This window comes from Calliopsis andreniformis, chromosome 3, assembly GCF_051401765.1.
Source record: "Calliopsis andreniformis isolate RMS-2024a chromosome 3, iyCalAndr_principal, whole genome shotgun sequence".
NCBI classification, from domain to species: domain Eukaryota; kingdom Metazoa; phylum Arthropoda; class Insecta; order Hymenoptera; family Andrenidae; genus Calliopsis; species Calliopsis andreniformis.
The window spans coordinates 5,587,310-5,610,480 of NC_135064.1; the positions used below are offsets into that span (position 1 = coordinate 5,587,310).

Here is a 23,171-nt window from a genome sequence, read left to right on the forward strand (position 1 = left end):
TTATTATTCCGTTCATCTATACAGGGAGTACAGCAGCACGTGTAAAAAAAGTTTCAAGATATGATCATACATATGAAAATAAGAGAATACCTAAGACACAAAATTGTGTTGAAGCCTTTATTTAGTCTAAAATACATCTGTGGCAGAGACTTATTCTACTGGCTGACACAGTAGTATCGGATCACACGCAGTAGTATCAGTATGCCATGTGTCAGACACACTTTATATTCATTTAGATGGTTCTTCAGCAATTAATAACTTGGAAACAAAAATTCGAACGCGATTACACCATACTTGATTTTTATCTTATTTTAGCAGAGAAAATCATTCCATAAAAATATTGGCACCTGTTGTCAAACATACTTTATACAATGATATATTTACACATTCGCGTAATGTTATTAAATCGTACTATATTATTAAATTAAGTAAATTAAAATGAAAATACGTTGCAGCAGTTTCCACAAGTAATTAACATTCTTAACATGTACAGGATGCCTATTTGAACCTTTGGACGCAATTATCTTCCAAACTATTTGTTAAGTATTCAATCCAAAAAGAGAACCGAAAGTAGAACTTACTTTGTTTTAATGGCCATTTTGATGATCACAGATCTTCTTTAGGTGAACGTGACTACAAGATTTCAAAATGCCCTTAGTTTTCTAAAACGAAACTGTGTATTTTTATTTAGGTAGGCGTATAACCGATTTCGAGAAGAATTCATTTGAATCTAGTGCCATTCAAATCTTATCTTTGTTGTATAATTATGTAGAATACTTTCCTTGCCTTAGTTACTCGTCGATTCAATCGACTTCTACAGTTTGAAGCTATAAATGTATCATCTGACTTCTGATGAAACAAACTGCAATGTCGGTCAAACATTCGTATAAAATTCGTATAAAATTGAGCACGACAACACCCGGAAGCTTCAAATAGTAAAATCCGCATTGCATACTAAGGTTCTCACTGAATTAAATATTTTTATATATTTGTTACTTTCCACAACTCCGTCACAATAAATACCGACCGAAACTTTATTAATCTAAAACCCAGTTTCCCTTCTTTCCAATTATCCAGCCCTAACTACGGTCTGCAGGAAAAAAAGCATTTCCACAGAATTAAATTCTCATTTCACTGGCACTCAACGATCTCCCTCTACTCTCGTTTAATTCTCTAAAAATCGTTACCGCGGCTTTTACGGAGAAACAAAAGCAGCGTGAACAAAAAAGGTAGATAAATACAAACAAGAAAAACGCGAGCGATAGCGTTCAATTTTATTGGCCCTCCCTCCGATACGTGTTACACGCGCACGCCATTCGCCGACGTGCACCCTAGGGAATTCGTGCATTTTTCTACTCCACCCCTCTCCCACTTATCATACAGGGTGTCTGGTTTTTATAAGCAACGACACTTGTACCGATCGAACCAGAGCGTAGCGACAGAAACTGCCAAATTGAGAGAAAACCGATCAGTTTTCGAAATCCATTGGGTTTTTCAATGTCACGTATGTCTGGAAAATTAAAGCACACGTCGATCGATATCGTTTTGTTCACACTCCACTGTGGAAAGTTTGTTCGCGTGTCCGTAACTGTCTGCGATGATTGGAGTCATTTTTATCGCTGAACTTTTAGAGCTCGTATTGTTGGCTTGACAGTTGATGGGATGTGTTAGTCTATTCAGTGACACGGAGAATTTAGAGAATTCCATTTTTTCGAAGAAACTAGTGAAGAGAACTTTCGACATGTAACGCCCACTTTATAGTGACCTATTTGTAGACGTTGTCAAATCGGATGTGCTGTGATTACTTTTTAGGAATAGAAATATAATCAATGGTTTAAAAGATAGAGTAGACCCTCGATTAACCGAATTTTTATTGTTTACATTTTCCGTTGTTTTGTGTTTTCATCATTCAGTGTATTAACAATAAGAGTATAATAGAATTACATATAGAATTGAAACCATAATTTAATGGTCGTCTAATAACATTTATGAAGTTAAGCCTTGAAAGGGTGCTGTAGTTTGGAATTTAATCTAGTTGTTCTATCTCTGCGCTTTACTTACTTGATGAATTTGAAGACTTGAAAATTGAAATATTTCAGTCTTAAAAATTTGATGATTTGTAAAATTGGAACATTCAAATTTTTGAATATTGAAGAATTTTGAATATATAACTATTGTAAAATTTTGAATATTTGTACATTGCAGAATTTTGAATATTTGAATTTAGAATATTTATAAACATTGTAAAATTAAAAATTTTGAACATTTGCTAAGAACCCTTACAACTTGAATATTTTATAATTTAATAGTCTAAATATTTGAAAACTAGAAAAATTTGAAGTTTTAAAAGATTTTATACTGATTTCGAATTTTATAATCTCATGCCCCGAAAAGAAAATATTGATTTATTACTCACACTAACCAAAAACTCAGAAAAGAATACATATTACCTACACTTGAAGAATTCTCTATACGTATTACGTATCAGATTTTTTATTTAACTTTAAGTTGATGTAACGTTTTTGCATTATCTTTGCTTATGCAGTATAGTAAATGTTCCTAAAAATCTATATCCCCCTATTTGCGCTCAATAGACCATTCTTATACTTTCCAACTTCACAGCTGGAAGATTCCAGCATAGATGGAGTCACGACAGAAGAAGCAGGATACTGCAAGTTTAAATTTGCACTTGGCACCTGATCAGCTGACGTTGCAGGGAAGCAGAAGCCAAGAGGCATACGAGATGCGGAAGGAGGGAGCATAATTTGCTCGATTATTTAATAGCTTGGCCTGGCGCCTAGCTATAACAATGAGCAGCCTGGCCTCGACATTCTCCACTTATAATCTACATACATATGTGGTGAATCATTCGCTAATAGATCAACGAAGAACGTGAAATCAGTCATAATTGTAATCTATTCAGATGAGAAGTAAATTATGAATCACGCTATAAAATCTATGCAAAACGTCATTTTAAGAGGAATTATTATTATGAAACAATGATTGTAGGTACTGAATAATAGAAATTTGGGATAAATTTTACTTCAGGACACTCAAAATTCGTAGCTTTTTTATTAGCTGGTAGTATTCGACGAATAGAATCCAAAAATACTACTCTGAACTTTAAGAATTTATTCTCTAAAATGTAACGTGTTTGTAAAATTTATTATTAATGTTTTTAGCTTACTTGACAGATTATTTCGATGACATTTTTGAAACATTGACATATATCTGTACTGCGGTTGGCTAATATTACAAGTACATAATTATTTAGTATTGAAAGAAGTAATCGGACTTTCTTGACGAGAAGTCTTCTTAAAACATCTGACGGAGACTTACTTTGATCCATCTTTTTCTCCCAGTTAAAAAAGTATTGAACTACTCTGCCTTTTCCAGCCGCGTAAGAATTATTTATTCTCCTCTACTGAAAAGGAATGCTGGGCTTTTATCGAATAAGGTTTTCTGATACGAATGAATAGGTATTGGATATCTAAGCATGTATTTTTCAAATTTTATTTTCTATAACTTCTAATTTTTTGTGTTTGAAAGTTTTTGTGGAAAATTAGTGTTTGTTTGATAGCTTAATGTTATATATTAGATATAATGAAATTAGAAAATTATTCTTGATTTTATGTTCTTAGATTGGTGTAATAGGAATTTACTTAGAAATACACTATCTTTGGATTCTGATTTAAATTTATGAGCTTTTTTGATAATTAGCTGTATTAATCGATATTAAATATCAAAAACTTTCAGTTAGTCATTGTATTTTAAGTATTTTCTAATAAGGTTTAATTACATTCAAATGTATAAAATTTTAAAGAGAATAAACCATGCAGTTTGTTTGTGTCCTTACAGTGTATGAATCTTAATGTTAGAAACTTTACAGGCTTGTATTGCGTAGTAACAATTTGAATGAAGAAGGGAAAAGTATGACTTAACTGAATCATATAAGTCTGTGTAGAACATATTTTATTACAGATGATTGTGTATCGGTTACTTGCATAACTACAATTTCTCTACTAAGAATCATAGTATGATCCTTGTCACCATCAATTTGGATCACCATATTACAGCTTACGTGATTTAAATCACTGTATCATGATGTGATATAGATCACCGTGTCAGAGATCTCGTACGATTAAGCTCACTGCTAATACATCATCCTCTAATCTTGGTCTCTGTGGCATTTCCTGGTGCAATACAGATCACTGTAATCAAGACCATAACATGATCCAAATCTCTATACAACAAATACTTTCACTGTTGAATATGGCAAATACTTTAATGCACCGCCATTTTGCTAACATGAAATCTGAAAGAGGTAATACGATCCTAAACTCAAACTTCATTCGTGAAGGAAATCTCAATACCAACACAAAATAATTGAGTTCCCTGAAGTTATCGAGGAGTAATCCCTGCCTGCAAGACACTGTTATATTTGAAGATTTGAACTAGTTGGAAATTAAATGTGCACTATATGTCTAATTGATCATAAATCATGATATAAATGGCATGTCTAATTTTTAGACATTGATCTTTGACCTAATGGATCAAATATTGAGCATGCTTGTAAAATTGTTCATTATACTGGAAATATGCTCCTTTAACATTAACGCAATGCTGACTACAGTCAAGAAATATGTGGATAGTTTTCTAAAGGTCTACTTTTGTCACAACTACTTGAATGATTGAGACGCTATATCCTTTTCATAAGAATTATACGTTTTAGAGGTAAAAAATAATTATAGTGAGTCAAATCAGATACCTAAATACGACGTATCTTCAAACATTGTTGTTGCTTCCTGAATTCTGACTTCCTGAACATGTTTCTTAAGAAAAGAAACATGTCTCATTTATTTTACGAAAAAGGACACATTTGTCTTCGAGGTAATTCAAAACATCGCATTTTGTTTTCTTTCAAAACGAAGAGCTTTATACGAATTGATACGAAAACAAGCATACTATGTGTCATCAACTGTCTAAACGTAATCCTTTTCGTAGTGAAACGATGAAACTAGATTACTTCTCGTGATAAAACCGAAATATGCTACTATTCGTAAGAAGAAATTAAACGTATTCCTTTTCGTAAATGGGCGAGATAGGCTACTTTTCGTAAGACAAATAAGACGTACACAACGTTCGTCGATTTTATCTATACAAAAAGCAATAAAAAGGATATTCAAGACAATAACGAAAACAGATCATCAGAAACTAACTCAAATATGTATTGGTTAATCGTACTGGGCACGTTATATTAGTGTCAGAGGAATATACTTTAAATTAAATGAACGATTTGCGCAATTATGATCAATGTTTGAACAACTTATAAGAATCTCGTGGAAATCACCAGAAATAAGCTCTTGCGGAGGCCTCAAGCAATGGTCGTCCGCACGGCCATGTAACCCTGACGCAAGAGGGGGGAAAAGTCCACTCACCGTTCAACAACTGACCTATACAATATCGTATGGGCAAACACTGCTGGAGGCCTCCGCGCAAACTCATTACTGGTTATTTCCACCACACTTTTAGACGTTTATAACAAATGACGCCTGAAAATTGAAACCGTTATTCTTGATTTTCGCCTTACTTTAGTGTCTAGAATCACCCTGTAAAGTTATGTCGTGCTGTTCAGAAATGCCCTCCATATGGTCAGTCCTATTATTTTTGAGTTACCTATACTATGTAGAATGAACAGAGAAAATTAGTTTTAATTGGTGGTATGACTCCCGAAATATGACTTATAAATATTGTTTCGAGCACCCGGTACACAGCCACAGCCAACTGGTGCTCGCGAAAAGAAGACGGTCGATTATCGAAAGGGATCGATTGCGGTGGCAGCTGTCAAGCTGTCAGTCGAGACCACGAACGCGCACGAATTAGATGTACGCAAAAGTGTCGGACGAAAAGCTGTACAAAGTTGTAAATAAAACGTGTATAAAGTGTAAATGCCTCGTGGTGTTCCTCGAGCGACGATGGGCCGACCGCCGCAACAATATACAATTTCATCGCCTGCTTCTTCTAAAATCAAAGGAATTTGTCCAGCTACGACGATACTCGTTTATCACTTTTATAAGTGAAAACTAAGGAACAATAAGTGAGACGACAGGCTTTGTACAATTTCTAATGTAACAAATTCCGTTGTAAAAAACAGACCCTATGTTGATCACAGCAGGACTTGATCAAGCCACATTGAAAATTAATAAAACGGTTACGCGTTAGAATTTAAGGAAAATTAAGAAGGTTAAATAGATTAAAATTAAAAAAATGTTTAGAAGGTTGAACACATTCATCTTGCGAACTTTATCTCCTTGTCAATTAGGTCCATTGTTTTCTTATTTAGACGATACGATTGATAGGTTGTGTAATAAATGAAGTAACGAAATGCATTGAGAGTCAATATGAGAAACATTAGGAACAGATGAAATCCAACGAAATATTATTTAAATCATCGGATAAAGATCACACAAAATGCAAAAGCTAGCTATAGTATAATAGAAATTCTAGAAATTGACATAAAACTATGATAGTAACATCCATAGCCATTACATCATCTGAAATAACTCATAAATAACTATTGTTAGCAAAAGAAAAGAAAAGAGACAAGAAAACCTATAACACTTCCGATGTGAACAGTGCCGCACCCCAAGAGCCTAACGCATCGATGGAAGGAGATGAGTAGAGGGGCGAGGTAGTGATAAAAGTACCTGCGGCAGCGGAGTGGGAACTTTTTGGGTCTTGAGCACCAAAAGCGACGAGTAGTGTTTTTGGATACAATTAAGAGTGTTTTGTTTGAGTGACAACTAAAACTATAGTATAAGCTATTCCATATGGCGATACGTGTGTTGTATACGCGTATGGTGGATACCTATCACACGGTGATTTTCTTGAAATAGAGTATCGCGATACTGTTTTCATATTGAGGCGGCGGGTTAGAGGTATGAACAAATTGTTGCATTTACACGGAGGCTGCAGTTTTTTTATTAATTCTTTTGTATAGAAAACGCACGTATAAAACTTCAATCTCATCCATTTTCTTGACAAGAAGATATTTATTTTACGGATATGATGAATGAGTACCCTGCATCCTATAAGAATCGGATACGTATTGCACCCACGTATTGCATACGTGAATCGCGATATAAGTATCGCGTCTACCCTTTCGACAACTCGGTGCTGTAGGTATCCATCATACTAAAAAAATTAATTTTGTTCCTATGCTTTCTCATTTTCATGAAACAAGAGTAAAATATGAGTTTCAATACATAAATGAACTCTAGGAATGAGTTCCTAATTATAACTTCGTTGGCAGTCTTCAGTTGTGAAGCTGTAGCAAAGAAGCACTGCTTTGCACCGAGAAAACGTTGCTGTTGCTCGTGTGCAATATCAAGAAGCTAATATAGTTACTTATCCACCATTCGAGAGTAGCAGGGCTGACGTGACGCTGGACGGAAGAAGCCTATCACGTTGCAGTTAGCGAAATCGCGGAGTTTCGTATTGCGTGCAAGCCAAAAGGGCAGGATACTCGCAAGAACGGCTGCTGATGTGGTATTTGCGCAGGTGTATGAAACATCGAACACCAACGTTGTACGAGATAGTCGTTGCATTGTTAGGCAGTTGGATAACTTGAGATGTGGGGATGGGTGCGATGTAGCGTGTGTTGCGGGATAAATCGTGGGCTCGCCGCGATGTTGGTGCCTCAAGAGGCGGGTGGAGATGATTCCAGGAGGGAGAATGTTCAGAGGCACTTGGAGCAGTTATGTATCAGAATTGTTGCGTGAACTCCGAAGTTAGGACAATTTTCGAAGACAGATTGGCAGATTTGAGCTACACAGATTGCTGCTCCTAAGAAGCTCGTGTTAGTAGATCTTTTGCGCGTCCCTTTCACAATTTGAGACAATACTTCTTAGTTATTTGTTGTTAAGGATGTTTCGACGATGTTTTACAGTAGTGATGAATAAAATCGCACCACTCCTTAAAAACGGTCTGTTATATTGCAAATGCGATAGTTACACACGATTAATTTATAAATCAAGCTCTTAACTATAAAAATAAATCAATTCATTAAGTTTAAATAACACAGAGTTCAGCTCACGTGAATGTGAAGCAAAAACATTGATATTTTTAAAGTGGTATATTTCTACAGCTATTCCTCTGTAATAATTTTTATTCACTTATAATAGTTTATCTTCACAATTTTCTATTTGTAATTTCTATTTATCTTCGGCTATATTGTTTAGTATATTGTTTATTCATAAAAGATCGTTTTTTCTAGGTGGAAATGGTGATATCGAAGATCAAGACATTGACGTTCAAGGCTACAGTCCTGATGAAGATTACTCTGACGGCTTCAACGCTACCACCAATGGGTATGTTGTTAAATACCTTCTTTTTTAAGTATAGTTGATCCAATGAGACGAAGCGGTAGATATAAACAAATGAAGTGAACAATGGTTTGTTCACTTTCACTGTAATGTGGAACTGCTCGTTATTTAGTTTCCTGAGATATATTCTTTTTTTAATTGGCCGTGTTTCCATATTTTCCCATTCATAATCAGAATTATTCGCAGACACCTTTAAGTTAATTACATAATTATCTACTAGAAAGGACCATAGAATAACGGTACCAATTCACATCTAAAGATCGACAATTAATTGTCAATTGGTAACCAATAGTAGCAGCCCCAGCAGCATTGTTTACTGCCTCGTCTCATTCGATCGACTGTAAATGTATGCATTTTACAAATACTTGAAAATCCATTAATCTACCTTTCAAATACTTGAAGATCCATGTAGTTTCTTTTGTCTAGAACTGAACAATTAATAATTATTCTATAATACTTCATGAACAGATTCAGCACTTAAAAACATTTTAAAAGATGCATATAAATATTTACCTACTTAATTTTGTTTGTGGACACAGTAAGTTTTGTGTTCGTCATTTCATACCTGGTTACTTTCATAGAAAATGTTCAAGATGACTACCTTGTATTTCAACATATGCCTTGAAAACGTCTTATTATTGACGTAACTGCTCTTTCAATACTTCCTGATGTTTCCTAAATTTGTCGAAACCCTTGTTTAATTTTGTATCAAAATATTTCAACATTCTCAATGCCTAGGCGTTGTATATAGATTTAAAGTATTCCCACATTGTATCTCATAAACAATTTGTTAGGTGTATACTCGGCTCCTAAAATATTGCTAAGTGCCATTGGGCATAAATCCTTAATGAAAAAAATTGTGATAAGACTAATTAATTCTCAATTAATGATCACTAAGAAAAGTGTAATTGATAATCCCAAACATTGTTTGTAATCTACAATTATAAATCTCTAATCCGTAAGTTGTGGTTATTAAACATAAAATTACTTTACTTTTTCCTCGAACCAGTAGTGTATTATCATTTCTCCAAAAGACTCTCCTACGTAATTATTAATTTATTGATATAATATAGCTGGCTAATCTCTTTTCAATTAACGATTACACAGTTAAGACAGTCATCTTTGACAGCTACATTCGTTTTAATCATTTCAATTATTTATTATTAATTACTCCACAATCAAAACGATTAACCACTGGGTTGATTACACAAGAATCATAACCATTAATCATTAATTCGATTACATTTTACTCGATTCAACTATCAGCAAAGGTTGACCAGACAAGTAACTAAAATTCCATAAAACTAGCTCTAGGAGCTTCCAATCTTAGAACGTTCGATGAGAAAATTCTTCCTTCGCTATCAACCTGAATGTAATCGATCTCTCGAAATTACTTTCCTTCCTTCAAGAACATGATAAAGTTGGCGTTGAAAGATTGTCGTTGGTACCGACATAAGATTGACACGTACTTCAATCAAAATTATTACCCGGGTTCAAGCGAAAATTGTAGGGGAAGAGTAAAATTTTCCATCGGAGATGTAGATAGAATTAAAAAAGGAAGAAGAGTAAAAGGGGATGATTGAGGGAGGGGAGGTGAAGGGAGGAGAATTTCATGGGTTCGTATACTGGAAAAGCGAGCAGGGAATGCCGCAGGGCTTAATAAGGAAGCGACTCGATTGGTTCTATTCGAAGGCTAATAATGCCACTTCCGGTGCGTTGTAGAACTGCGAAGGCTTTAGGCGTGATTAAATTTGAATTCTCGCGTTCCTTCAGACAAGCTAATTCAGGGAGGAAGCATCGATAGGGCCAATCGAAATTCCACAGATCGAGCTTCGACGTCTTCGATTTCGCTTATTGCACGGGGAGTTCCTCCAAGCTTCCGCCCGGATGCTTAAGATTTCAGAAATGACAAGATTTGAGTAGGAAACAAGCAGGCGTTCGAGATAGTGGTTAAAGTGAAATCAATTCTGTGTCTGTTTCAAACCTTTGCCTGCATAAAGTTGCTAACGTATACAAAATTAATCGTATAAGCAATTTTTCTTCATGTTTATTTTCTCAGTTTTACAAATTTTATAATTATTTATTCAACTGTACATATATTTCTATTTATAATTTTTAATTCATCTTTTCTATTAAATGGCCATTTACCAGTTTCTATTAAATGGTAAAAGCAATTTTTGTTAACTTTTTCTATACCATCAAAAACATAATTTGTATCATAAAAATTAGAGGTACTTAAGTATCTTTTGCTCTCCTGAACAAAGTAAAATTTGTCTTTCGTTTTTGTTGCGAAACCCTATTTCTTTAACTCCTCTCGGAGAGAATATGAGAATTCTACAATGTTGTAATTATTGTTTCATTTTTGAGCTTAGTAGTATATCAATTTTTTATTCATAGTAGAATATGAGAATTCTACAATGTTGTAATTATTGTTTCATTTTTGAGCTTAGTAGTATATCAATTTTTTAATTCTTTTTCAGCCCACTGACTATTTCGATTACATTTCAATGTCATTCTTTTACTAATTCTTCGTTTAAATTACATACTAGTTACTTTTTCGACCAAATTCATTTTTAATTCTTTAATTTGAGTTTTGTACATTCCCTTGATTCAATTTTTTAATTGAACTTTGAAGTCTTCAATTATTATCTGATACAATTTTACAATTTTTCAATTCAATCGTTTTCGATGTTTTGATAGAAGTTGTTTTAACATTGTAAATTTAATTCCTTTTCAATTATTTTCCAATTTCCTTTGAATCTATTTTGTCACTCAATCAAATTTAATCACTCTTCCCTTTATTTGTGCAATCTAGTTCTTTAAGTTAGCTATTTAATTTCACACTTTGGTTCATCAGTTTTCCAGTTTTTTACTATCAGCATTTCTATTCTCTAATCCTTTTAATCTTCCATTCTTTAATTCTTCAACATTTCAATTCTTGAGTTCAATAACTCGTGTTCCTTGGAAATGCCATATCCACTGAATCTTGGGTTCCTTATCAATTCCTTTCTCTTTCCAAAATGTTCTTCGGTCGACATTCAAACTAAGCACCGAATCTTATGAATCTCGTTATGCTCCCATCTTCTCCAGACATTTTCCATCATTCTAGCTATTTCTCCTCCACATTCGCGGGCAGTGCGCGTTACGCAACCGCATAATGAGGCGCTAATGTGTTCAACGGGATTGAAATTACGTGTCGTAACCGATCGCAGTAACGCATTACAGTTACGATATCGTAAGCGTATAGGTCAACGACTTCCTATCCAGCTACATTATTCCTGAACACCACGTGGCTCCATTAATATTGATGCACCATCCGATTCGCCGTAACCCCTTATGCAAGGGGATGTCGAGGGAGGGTTAACGGAGATGCTAGTAGACATTGTACAGATCCGGGGTTTATCTCACGATTGTGGCAGATCATTGCAAAATGGAACGTTGCTTGAACAAAGTTGTCTTAAGATGATTAGTAGAACGTAATTAGTCACATCGTCTGACTGAGTACTTTTGTGATTTCATTTGTAAAATTACAACTTGAAGTAGATACACTACTTAACTATAGAGAAAGGTAGTATCTACTGAATCTATGTTTCTTCTGTTTTCTACCAAAACAAGACAAAAAATATTCATAATTATTCAGAAATGCAAGAAACTCAGTATCATAGTTTTGTGAACTGAGTATAGTAGAATCTTGGTTAATCAGCTTCCGATCGAATTTGAAACTACATATTATGTTCCTTCGATTTTTAAATTTCGTTAGAGTGTTAGTAAGTCAGGATTTGAGTTCAACTCTCAGTCCTATTTTACTTTTGTTGTTAATATATAATATGTGTATTGTATATGTATGAAAACGCTAAATAATAGGTAATGTACTATCCAAAGCTAAAAAGATTGCATCCTAGACACATGTTGACGTTGTAATAATTTGTTGTATATAGGGAATATATATTCCTCTCAGAAAAAACCATTGCTACATAGACTGATTAACTAAACCAAATTTCTATTGAACGGCGATTTCATATGATACAATCTAGCATTTGAGGCATTTGTGTGTTTATTATTTCTTGGAGAGAACATTCCATTTTTATTCGCTTTCGATTTTTACTAAATAAATGTTAACTAACAAAATATTAATTATTAATTAATGGGATCTTATACCCCATTGTATCTTGAAATTTCATAAGAATTTTAAAAGAACGTTTCAGGCAATTTTTTTCAGAAACAGTTAAACCATGAATCTAACTACAGCAATGGATTAACCCTTTATCTGGCATGATGGAGTCACAAGATTTGTACCATCTCACTTTTAATATGTGATCTGTAAAATATCAATGAACTACTTTAATTGTAGATGATAGTAAATTGAAAGACCTTGAATTCTCTGAATCCTGTTATTAATCATTTTTGATAATGTAATTGCAATGATTCTACTACGTTATGTTATAATACTGACAACATAGTTCATAATGACACCATTAACCAACCCAATTAAGTGTTATTGTAGTACACTATATCTATATATATCCAATTGGTAACTTTTAATAAGAATTTGACACTCTTGCTATTTCTGAACGGGAATATGAGCTTTCTCTAGGTCCTAAGTGTGGGGGAGTTAGGTCACGACATGAGGGGTGGAAAAGTAATCACCAAGAAAGTTCTGTCACGGCTGTCATTGTTCATTGAGAGTTACGGTAATTTTTCTAACTTGTTTCAATTTTTCTAGTCTTTGTACAGAAGCTAAAACGGCTAAAAATTACATAATGTTTCGTAAAACAATAAATCTATTCTCCTAAAAGTTATATTCTCGAACAAAGGTTAACGGTTAGCTGGTATAATAAAAAACTGTCGTCGACGATCGAAAGGATATCTTACAACACCTTTATCATGTCGTGACTTAACATTTAGGTACTAGTTTAATTACCTATTTATTTATATATTCACACACTTACTTACTTACTTATTCAGCTTTTGGAATGAACCTAACCCACATCTGACTCATGAACTCACCCCTAGCAATAGATTAACATAGACAACTACAATAACTGGACCTCTCATTTCTCTTGCTATTAGTTTGCACAACACTAAAACGAACTGTATCCAAAATCTTTCCATTGATACAACCGTCTCGTCGATCATTTACATAGCGGCTTTAAAACGTTGTCCCCAAGATGGAGAAGACAAAACTGATCCCTTGAGCGAGGTTAAACGTTGCATTATTTATAGAAACCCCGCGAACGCCTAATCCCCGTCTGAGACGGTCTTCTGACTGCTTAAAACTGCCAGCAAAGGAAGTGACACAGCGCGATGGGCGCGTCCAACTGTTAACGATTCGACAACCCTCTCTTCCTTGAGACGTTTTAACACCTTTCTCCTCGTGTCGGGATAAACTTGTAAGCATGCTTAGGCCGACGTCAGGCTTAATTTTGCGTGGGTAACGATCGTCATTTTGAATATTCGTGTGACTGGTTCCGATTCACGAGGATTGCCAATTAATGGCGGATTTTGAAGCGGATGTGTAAATGCATTGATGTGTTGACATCACTGAGTTGTATCGAAATTCAATTACTTGCAATAAAATAGTATTGCGCACGTTATCAACTGTTTCGTTACCACTTATATAGGCAGTAAACCACAAAGGTATTTCCACGCTTATTTTACGTGTGATAACGGTACGCGTATAATAGAGATATAGTATAGGAGTTTGAGGTAATATGGCTTGAAGGTTAAGATGACTAGTGTTATTCTTGTTGGTAGGTAACACAGACTGATATTCGATACGCCATTTATGCATATGAATCGGTAGTTTAATTTACCATGATAAATCACGGTTTGACGCACATGATTTATACAAATTTGAAATGATAATTAGTGAATACAAGTTTAAATAAAGTTCAAGTAAATTTTTCGTAGGCAATCAACTTTAACTTTCGTATAAGCGTAGAAAGAATATCGCCTTCATACACAGTGTCATAAAAAGAATTGGATATTTCAGTTTTGTTTTGATATTATTCATCTACACAACCTATACGAGGTAAAGTGGTGTATTTGTCATCTTATCGTATAATAATACATTCAATTATATTAAATTAAAACAATTATATTAAAAAATCAAGCAGGCGAGTTTGGGCACAAGATGCTTTATTAGCTGCATTGTACGACATAAAAGAAGGGTAACCTTGTGCTAGTGTTTCATAAAAGTATAATATGTATCTCACGATGTTTCACGGTAATTTTTCGAAGACGATGTTTAAGTGACCCAGTTTGAATTGAAATTTAAAAAGTTTTCTTTCCTTTGAGGCGTTTCTCCTCCGTAAAAAGAATTAATTTGTAGTTTCAGTTGTTTAACAGTAATAGATACTGAAACTTTAATTCATTTCAATGAAATTAATAGCAGAAGATATTCTACTAATTACACGTGTATCCTTGGGCAAATCCTTTTTCTGTTATGAAGTTTAGTCAGTGTCTATTTTTCGAAATGTGCGGCATCGCTTCGGTAATTGCCCTATTTAAATTTGTTTCGCTAAAATATCTATTATTTTCTTATACAATATAAAAGTTGCACTTATTTTAGCTTAATACGGCCATCTTACTCCGATCTCCCTTATACCTATTATCTAAGCAAGTACTTATTTAGGTATTGCATGAACGTACAATTTCAATTAGAAAAGTTATGTTTAGAAGAAACTCATTAAAATATGGTAACTACTAAATATAGTAAAATGCAACGACATGAACAAAAGCTTAAACTTAAATTTGTGTATATATTTTTTATTCTTAGATTAACTTATCCCAAATCATGTAGGGTTTAACTTTAATATAATCATTACGCATAGATAATCTCGATGCGTGCTGTACTAATAATAATTTTCCAATTTAATTTGCTGAAGATAGTTTACAATAATTTCAAGTAAATACCTTAATCGCAAAATAAAATGTTGAAACACGTATTTTCTCGCTCCAAAGAAGCTCAAGGCTTTCAGACCGTGAAATTTCCGTTTTGTAAAGAGCAAAAAATGTTCATCTCTTGAATTTTAGATTTTCCTCGCCCTTGGAGGTCCGTTTCGTTCTCCCAAAAAGTGTCACGAATTTCCGTCGGAAAAACGCGGACGATAAAGTGTCTGACGAACGCGCAACGCGGCAGGCAAAAGCCGGAAAATTGATCCTCGTTGTTACATAATTTTCACGCACGTTCCACAGCCCGGGTTGCGCAACTGTTGTAAAGCGTGTTGAAATTTTAACTCGTTCCCGTCGTTTAATAAACGATATTTACGATCGCTGCCGGCGTCCGCGCAAAACTTTCGACGTCGACGTTGCTTTTCCCAACGTTTTATCGTTGAGTAAATCGAAACGCTTTTCGTTTGTGTATTATATTTTTCTATAAAGTACTTTGCCGCGAGTTGCTTATTATTAATAAGGAATTCAATTATGCAAAGTGCCATTACTGTTATTATTTACTTGCCACATCATTGTATATATTATATTAATAACGGAACAGAATTGTTTCATTAAATTACCATGCTTCATTGAGAACTCCTCAAAGGGTAAAAGGGGTTGTTAATTAAAACTTTTGCATAAAATTACTGTTACATATATGAACCTTGTATACGTATCTAATTGAAGTTATAACAGAATTATAATATAATGTATTGTTACAAAGTCTGTTATCTAAGCTATACTCGTCGTTGCAGGCTTTTTGTAATTTTCACTGTATTTTGGAATTATTTATTTTTCGCAAATCACATGTCTAAAAAATAAGATAAATATAAGTTTCGTCCTTTAATTAGTCCCTAGAAACATATTGCTGGCTATAAATTCTTCATCCATAAGTCAAAAGGAAACAGCAAACAAAATATCTCAAAAGTGTTATAAACGAGTTAAATTTACTCTTTGTTGAAGAAAACACATTTTTTAGAGATTCCTATCTACTAGCACACAAAGGGAATGGAACAGTTCTATTATATAATGTTGGAAACCCGGTCGACTGAATAATACAAGGTCTGCTGTTTAACTAATAGCAATGTATATTTCAAAAAGGTTACATCAGTTAAAGACTCGCAAGCTGGACTGACAAAGGTTCAGAGTGCAGGAGAGTACGAGTGAGAATCCTCGCTTTTTGGCTCTACAGACATATACAATGTATAAAGAGTTTGGGTTTTGGTGGAGAATAGTTCTATGAACCTTTGATCCTAGACAAAAAGCGACATGACTAAGATTTGCTTAAGCTTACTCAGTTGTTTTGAACAGTTCTCAAAAACAACCCTTATCGGAATGGGACTCTTCAGTGAGTCTAACGTAAGATTAGATAGCTTCCTAACAATAATTAACTGTTACATTAATTAATTTATCATTTGAAGATACCTTAAGAGGGAAAATTTTGCTAACTAATCAACTCTTGTTTCTAATGTACATTTTCTTATGCTTATTCATTTAAAATAAAATTAGAAAAAGCAATGCATTTACCCAAGACTTTAGGACCATATTATCATTGAAGATCAATATAAATACATGAATTTGGGCCATTAATAAAAGATACTTGTCAAACATGTCCGGATACTCTGCTCGTATGCACTATTTGAATAAATATGTATTAATATTTAAAAATGTGTCTCATCATAGTAGGAGTACGTATCTATATGTACACATATACCTACATAGTTTGATAATAAAATTTCCATAATCTTGAACACTGTAATAAGAGTTTCAATAACTTCTTTAAAAATTTTATTTTTAAAATTAAAGAACTAAGTAGATATAAGGTTATTATCTTAAAATCAGTCGCTTTGAGATTGTACACACTCGTTTCATGGTCGACTTCATTGATCATAATGCTTTTGGTACTTACTCACTTTGACAATTTTCAGAAAATGACAGGAAATACGTTCCTTTCACTTATTCTATGTATAGGAAGTAAAACAAACTTACAAAGGGACAAATCGGACAAATATGGGGAAAACTCCAACGTTGTGTTCAATTTTGGAATTGAAAAGTTTTTTGCTAAAATGAATGTGCGGAAGCAGCAAAGAGCCTTTGATCAGAAAGCATTCGTCCACAGAGTTCATTCCGCCCAATGAAACTATTAATCGAAAATTTTACTTTCAAACAGTGAAAAGGCTCGCAAATTAGTCACATAGGGATTTTAATTAAAAATTGCTTCTTTATGAGTTTTGTGTCATAATAATGCTCCCGCATATTCAACCAATCTGGAAAAAAATTTTTAACTGTAAAATTGATCACAACGTTGGAGTATCTTCTACAATCACCTGATTTGTCTCCTCGTAATTTTTGTTAATTTCAAAATTTAAAGGAACTTATGAAAGAAACACATTCTGTATCAGTTTTTTACATTTAAAGCACCTATTGTAATAAGGATATTGAGCAGATACTTATATCACCTGGAAAGTCTGAAGAAATAGTATAATATATTGAAAATATTTCTTCTATAGTAATTATTGAATAAAATATCGAAATTTGTTAGGTTTATATTAAACTGCGTATTTAGATTTTTAGACGATTCTTAAAAAGCGTCAGTTTTAGGCAGGAAAAAGTCTTTATAAAAATAATTACAAGTGGACTAAAGTTGAAATTACCAGCAAACAGGAATATAACAACCTTTGACTATAGTCGAATACCGCAGCATAAGGTTAAGCCACATTTTAACTTTATTTCTGTGAAGTCTTTATTATTTAAGGTTACAACGTAGTGAAGTGTAACACTATTGCCTAATGTCTTAATATGTCTATCGTGATATTTAAATTTGAGTTTCGAATTGAATTTACTATTAAATTGAAATTTTCGTTCTCTTTAAATTAATTTATACATTTGTAATGATCGAACAGTAGCACTTTGTGAGGTGGCTCCCAGCAAATCTCCACACAACACAACCTGTGGAGACCGACACGAAAAAATTAATTTAACTTATAACTTCGAATCACCCTCACGATACAAATTATGTTCTAAATATCGGAGCAGATGTTATTTTTCGAACTTTGCAAAAATAGATAAATTGTAAAGTCTTTGAATGGTAACGGTAACTAGTGTAAAGTTATTTTGAATAGAAAATTTCGAGTAACTACTTCTTTCATATATTATTTTTACGTGTAACCTAAAAAAAGATTCATAAACCAAGGAAATAATGAATTAATCCTAAAATTTTATTTTCACTCTACATAACTTGTTAATAATTCTACTATTAGTTACTGTCTCCGCCAGAGAGAGCCTAAAGAGTTCCCTTACTTTCGATTTATGAATTACACCTTCCTCCTCTTCTATAGTTTACATTTTTATTGAAAAATGTTTCATTTATGGTTACAGAACAATAGATGTCACGCGTGTACGGAATGGCTGATAAACGGGCCAGCTCCTCAAAATGCATAGAGTTACTTTGCATAGTAAATGCACGAGGAAGCACCAGCCCTGTTTTAGCCCTCTTCTCTTTTCCCCGCCCAACCTCATATATTTTTTGAACGCTGTTAATTTCATTTGCGTCGTTCGACGTCGAAAACCACGGGGATGTTGTTAATGCATGTACCGGTGATTTCAATTTTCTGGAACTCCCCGAGTGTAACTTTTTTGTCCTCGGTAATTCGATAATCCTTTAATGATGGTGCAAAAAATCGACTGGGACAAGAGAGTGGCTGGAGAAAAAAATTGCGAATAGTGCTATGAAATAATGGCGCTGTGCTTCATTATGCATACACGTAGACAGTTACTTAGAAAAAGGTGCAACGACTTGCAATCCGTTCTAATAGTTAAAACAACAACCTTTTTACATTTACTGCATTGCATGTCACTCTTTACATTATTTAAATGCGAGGTTGGTCAAAATAACTTAAACTGATTCAGTTATTAGTTTCAAAGTTTTGATTAGTAGATATTGCAACTATGAGAAAGAAGTGGAGATACTGATTCATCATAATAAGTGCGTTATTATATGATATTATTTGACTAAGTTTGCTGGTTAATAAAATGTTAATTTTGAAAAAAAGCTTTTTGCTTTCTGCTAGTCGAACTAGTCGAATTATCGTACCAATACTATAAATCAATATAAATTAACGTAAAAAGTTCAATCCTTATTTGTAAATGATTTCTAGAAATTTTGTAGATAAAATAGTGGAATTCACTCCTATAAAAAAAGTAATACCGAACGTGTTGATAGTTTAAGTAAGGAAAGTTAACATTAAACACTTCTATATCTTATTTTTTTTTTTTTTATTCTGTATGAAACTTAATGGTCTAAGGTTACTTAAATGAAAAATAAAGGTACTGGAACTTATTGAATAAAATAAATCGTATTTCAAAATTCCAATAAGGTATGAGAATATCCCGTTTTGTCCAATCGCCTGCTATCTTGTTTCATCCAAGTGTGTAGCTTTATAAAAAAATGACTGACATTATTTAACCAAGAAAGATACAGAAAATACACTGCTTACTTTTTTCGTATTGTTTATCAACCTAACAAACCTCCTGTTAGTATGTCTTGTTATACCCACATATGAAATGTCTTATACCGGAAATTCTTTCCTTAATTGTCCCATCACTGGGACATTTACCTTACATAATAAGAGAAAACCACGTAGAATAGTTACACCTTAAGTCCTCATAGTATCTTGTCAAACGTAAGCACAGTAAATATACCAATCTTATTCCATTAGGGATCTAACCGACCAAACATAGTTCCTCGTGAGTATTGTGAAGAAATTGTGCGCCGTTACGTACAGAATATACCATTCGACGATTCCCAGTGCACGGCTATATCGTTAACAATTTAAGCAGTCGCTACATCAGGAACGGTCAACCCTGGGGGCCACAGGTGCTACACAACTTGCCCATGACTTACTGATCATACCTTGATTTATATTCAATAACCAGCCAGGGCTAGTTACTCCAAAGCCCGCGTGCAATCACGTTTCTGCCATGTAAACACACGCCATTACAAACCGTGCAAACGCGTGTCCGTGCATTTAAGGACCGATACGCAGACCGCACTGTGCCCTGTGCCTTGGCAAACTCGATGATTGGCTTCTCGCACAAGGGTTGCTTTCCAGTTTACGTGGCTGGAACGGTCAAGTTGCTTTTCCAAGTAAACGATACGATTGTGTGCAAGACAATTCATTGGTGGTTCACTGTCGTTCTGCATTTATATAGGGCACAGATTACCATACAATCTTCGCCAGTATGTTCTATAGGTAAAACTAACAAGGAAACTACCCGAAATGGTCATTTCCGATTTTGATGAAACTTGGTTGGTTTGTAGTAGCTGATAATATTCGACAAGTATCATTTTATATAAGCTTATATCTAGGTTAAGGGGCTGAAAACGAATAATTTCAAGAAGATTTCTTAAACATGTAGATATTTCTAAAACTGCAAAATTTGTTTGCATAAATGGATTCAATATTCAAAAATATATAATTGACTAATGTAAAATTTGATTCTACAACCAATGACTTCAGAAATATTACGCGAAATTTGGTTTTCTCCATCTTAACGTGGATTTGAGCCAACATAAAAAAACATGTGTCGAATATCTTCAGCAACTTTACAAACCTGCCAAATTTCAGCAAAATCGGAAATTATCACTTCCAGCATCTTGTAAAACTAGAATGTTGTACAATAAGAACTCCAAAAATACACGATTGAGAAGTTGTAAGTAAAATGTGAAGAATAGGATAATATTATTAGTCGAATACTTAAGGTAAATGTCCTAATAGTCGACCATGTCCCTAAACATTAACACCAGTTTTATTTCATTTTAAGCTTGAATCCTAACGTACCTAATAAAAAACTAAAAGTAATATATTTAACTACTACAACGCAATTCATGTGTCAGAACATGTTGTTTTAGGTTGTTCACTTACTGGGACATTTGAAATTTGAAGTGTTTGGGTATTGAGACACTTTATCTTATTTAAATAGTATAACAATGTACACACCTGACCAAAAGTATTAAGACACTTGCTCGGCCATATCATACGTATTTGGAAAAAATTCTAAAATAAGCATCGAATTTCACTGAAAACGGTTTAAACTCACGTGAAGTGTCTAACTTAGGATTCATTTTTTTGCCGATTTATACGAGCTTGGTCATATGGAGAGAAATCAATAGAATAAATTCTAAGTCAGGAACAGCGAAATATTATCTTATTTGAGCATGTAGAATCACCCCTTAAAATTTCTCATCATTGACAATTTATATTGCAAAATGGAAGATCATTGAAGATGATAGATACTAATACTTTTGAACGAGGATATAGGCTGCCAAATAGTAGCGATCGAATATACGTCAAAAGAATAAATAATTTAGATATCAATTTATGTTGATATACTGCAGGCTGTACTTACATTTTACAAATTAACTGTCAGAGTGCATTTTACCACAAATATACACTGTGTATGCCTTAAATTTTATACCTGACAGAGATACCAATCCAAGTTCATTTTATTCGAAATTGAATTTTGTACATCAGCTTACTGTTTTCTTTTGTTTCTATTGGAAGCAAGAACCTTCAATTACGTTATAAAAAAAATTTTAATGCACACACATATAAACTACTTTAAATACTACGTTAAGAAATGGATGATTAGTTTTTGTTTTTGAACTCTTCAGGAAAATTGTTTATAAAAAGAGATATAGCGTGGATCAGATTGGTTCGTAGGTACAAAAGTTATTTACAAGTAGTCGCGCCTAATAGTTTGCAGCTTAGGGGAACCAAGTATAAACTGTTACATTTCAAAAATACATCAAAATTTAAGCTAAAAAGGTTGTAACCATATAAGAAGCGTTGGTTACTTGAACATTACTTTACATCTAACTTCTAGACTGTTCCTATTATAAATTACTCGAATAGGCTCATCTTCATTCAACTATAGCAGAAAACTAAATTTTAACCTCAAAAATAAAAAATCAATAAAAAACAATGTTTTTCTTCATCTCGTTATAGCTACAGCAGGAAACGATAAAAAATTCAATCCACTAACTCGAAAAGTAGCCACAGTCAGTCCCAGAGTTCACCCTCGCCCAATTCAGCCCATCAAATATTCAAATCCCTGGTAACCGTCTTGAAACGCTTTCGCTGCAAAGACGAGTGCATCCGAAGAGGATGCTGCGACGAATCGACAGGAAGCTGCTCGTGGAAGTTGCGATCAATTGTGACTTCCGACGATAGGGTGGGGAGATGATCTCGCGTATGTGTATAGTCGGGCGATATAAATCCGCGCGAGGGCGGACATTGTCGCTGGACGTTGCGACTGGAATATTAAGTATGAATATGTTAATGGACCAGGGCACCCTATTCTTCTCTCACCCCCTCGCAGGCCTCGGCAAAATAATGCGTACCGTGTGGACTTTCCCTTATCGCGAGGGTGATATACGATCGCCGGGGTCGCACTATTTACCCGAGTGTTTCTGGAAATGGACTGGCCGAGATCTCCGTCTTTTTCCTTCGCACTGCCAGATCTCACGCGATCCGTGGAAACGTTCTTTCGCTTAGCTTGATTTACGCGACGAATCTCGCTGGCGACACCTTCGCAAGGAAATTTCTTTTTATTAGATAAGGAGGACGGAGTTATTTATCATTCCTCGCTTGCAAGTAAAGGGCATTATAATTGTATTGCATCGGAGTATTTCAATGTAGGCGAAGTAGTGACGCCGAGTTGGTGAATCTGAGTAGATTTTCATTACATTGCCTTTTAATAGAAAAAGTAATAGACTACTTTAAGTGGTACTACGTAATACTTTTGTACTTCCTTGTTTAGTTTCTTTATTTAACAGAGTTAATCCTTTACTAC

The 23,171-nt window shown here is 34.0% G+C and overlaps 1 protein-coding gene across 1 annotated transcript in view; it reads left to right on the forward strand.

Annotated features, from left to right (window-relative positions):
• Ror (tyrosine-protein kinase transmembrane receptor Ror) overlaps positions 1-23,171 on the forward strand; it is a 444,527-nt gene that overhangs the window by 334,139 nt on the left and 87,217 nt on the right. The window contains exon 2 of the mRNA XM_076393053.1: positions 8,276-8,369. Within this exon, the coding sequence (XP_076249168.1) occupies positions 8,276-8,369 (94 nt within the window). The remainder of the gene's footprint in view (positions 1-8,275; positions 8,370-23,171) is intronic.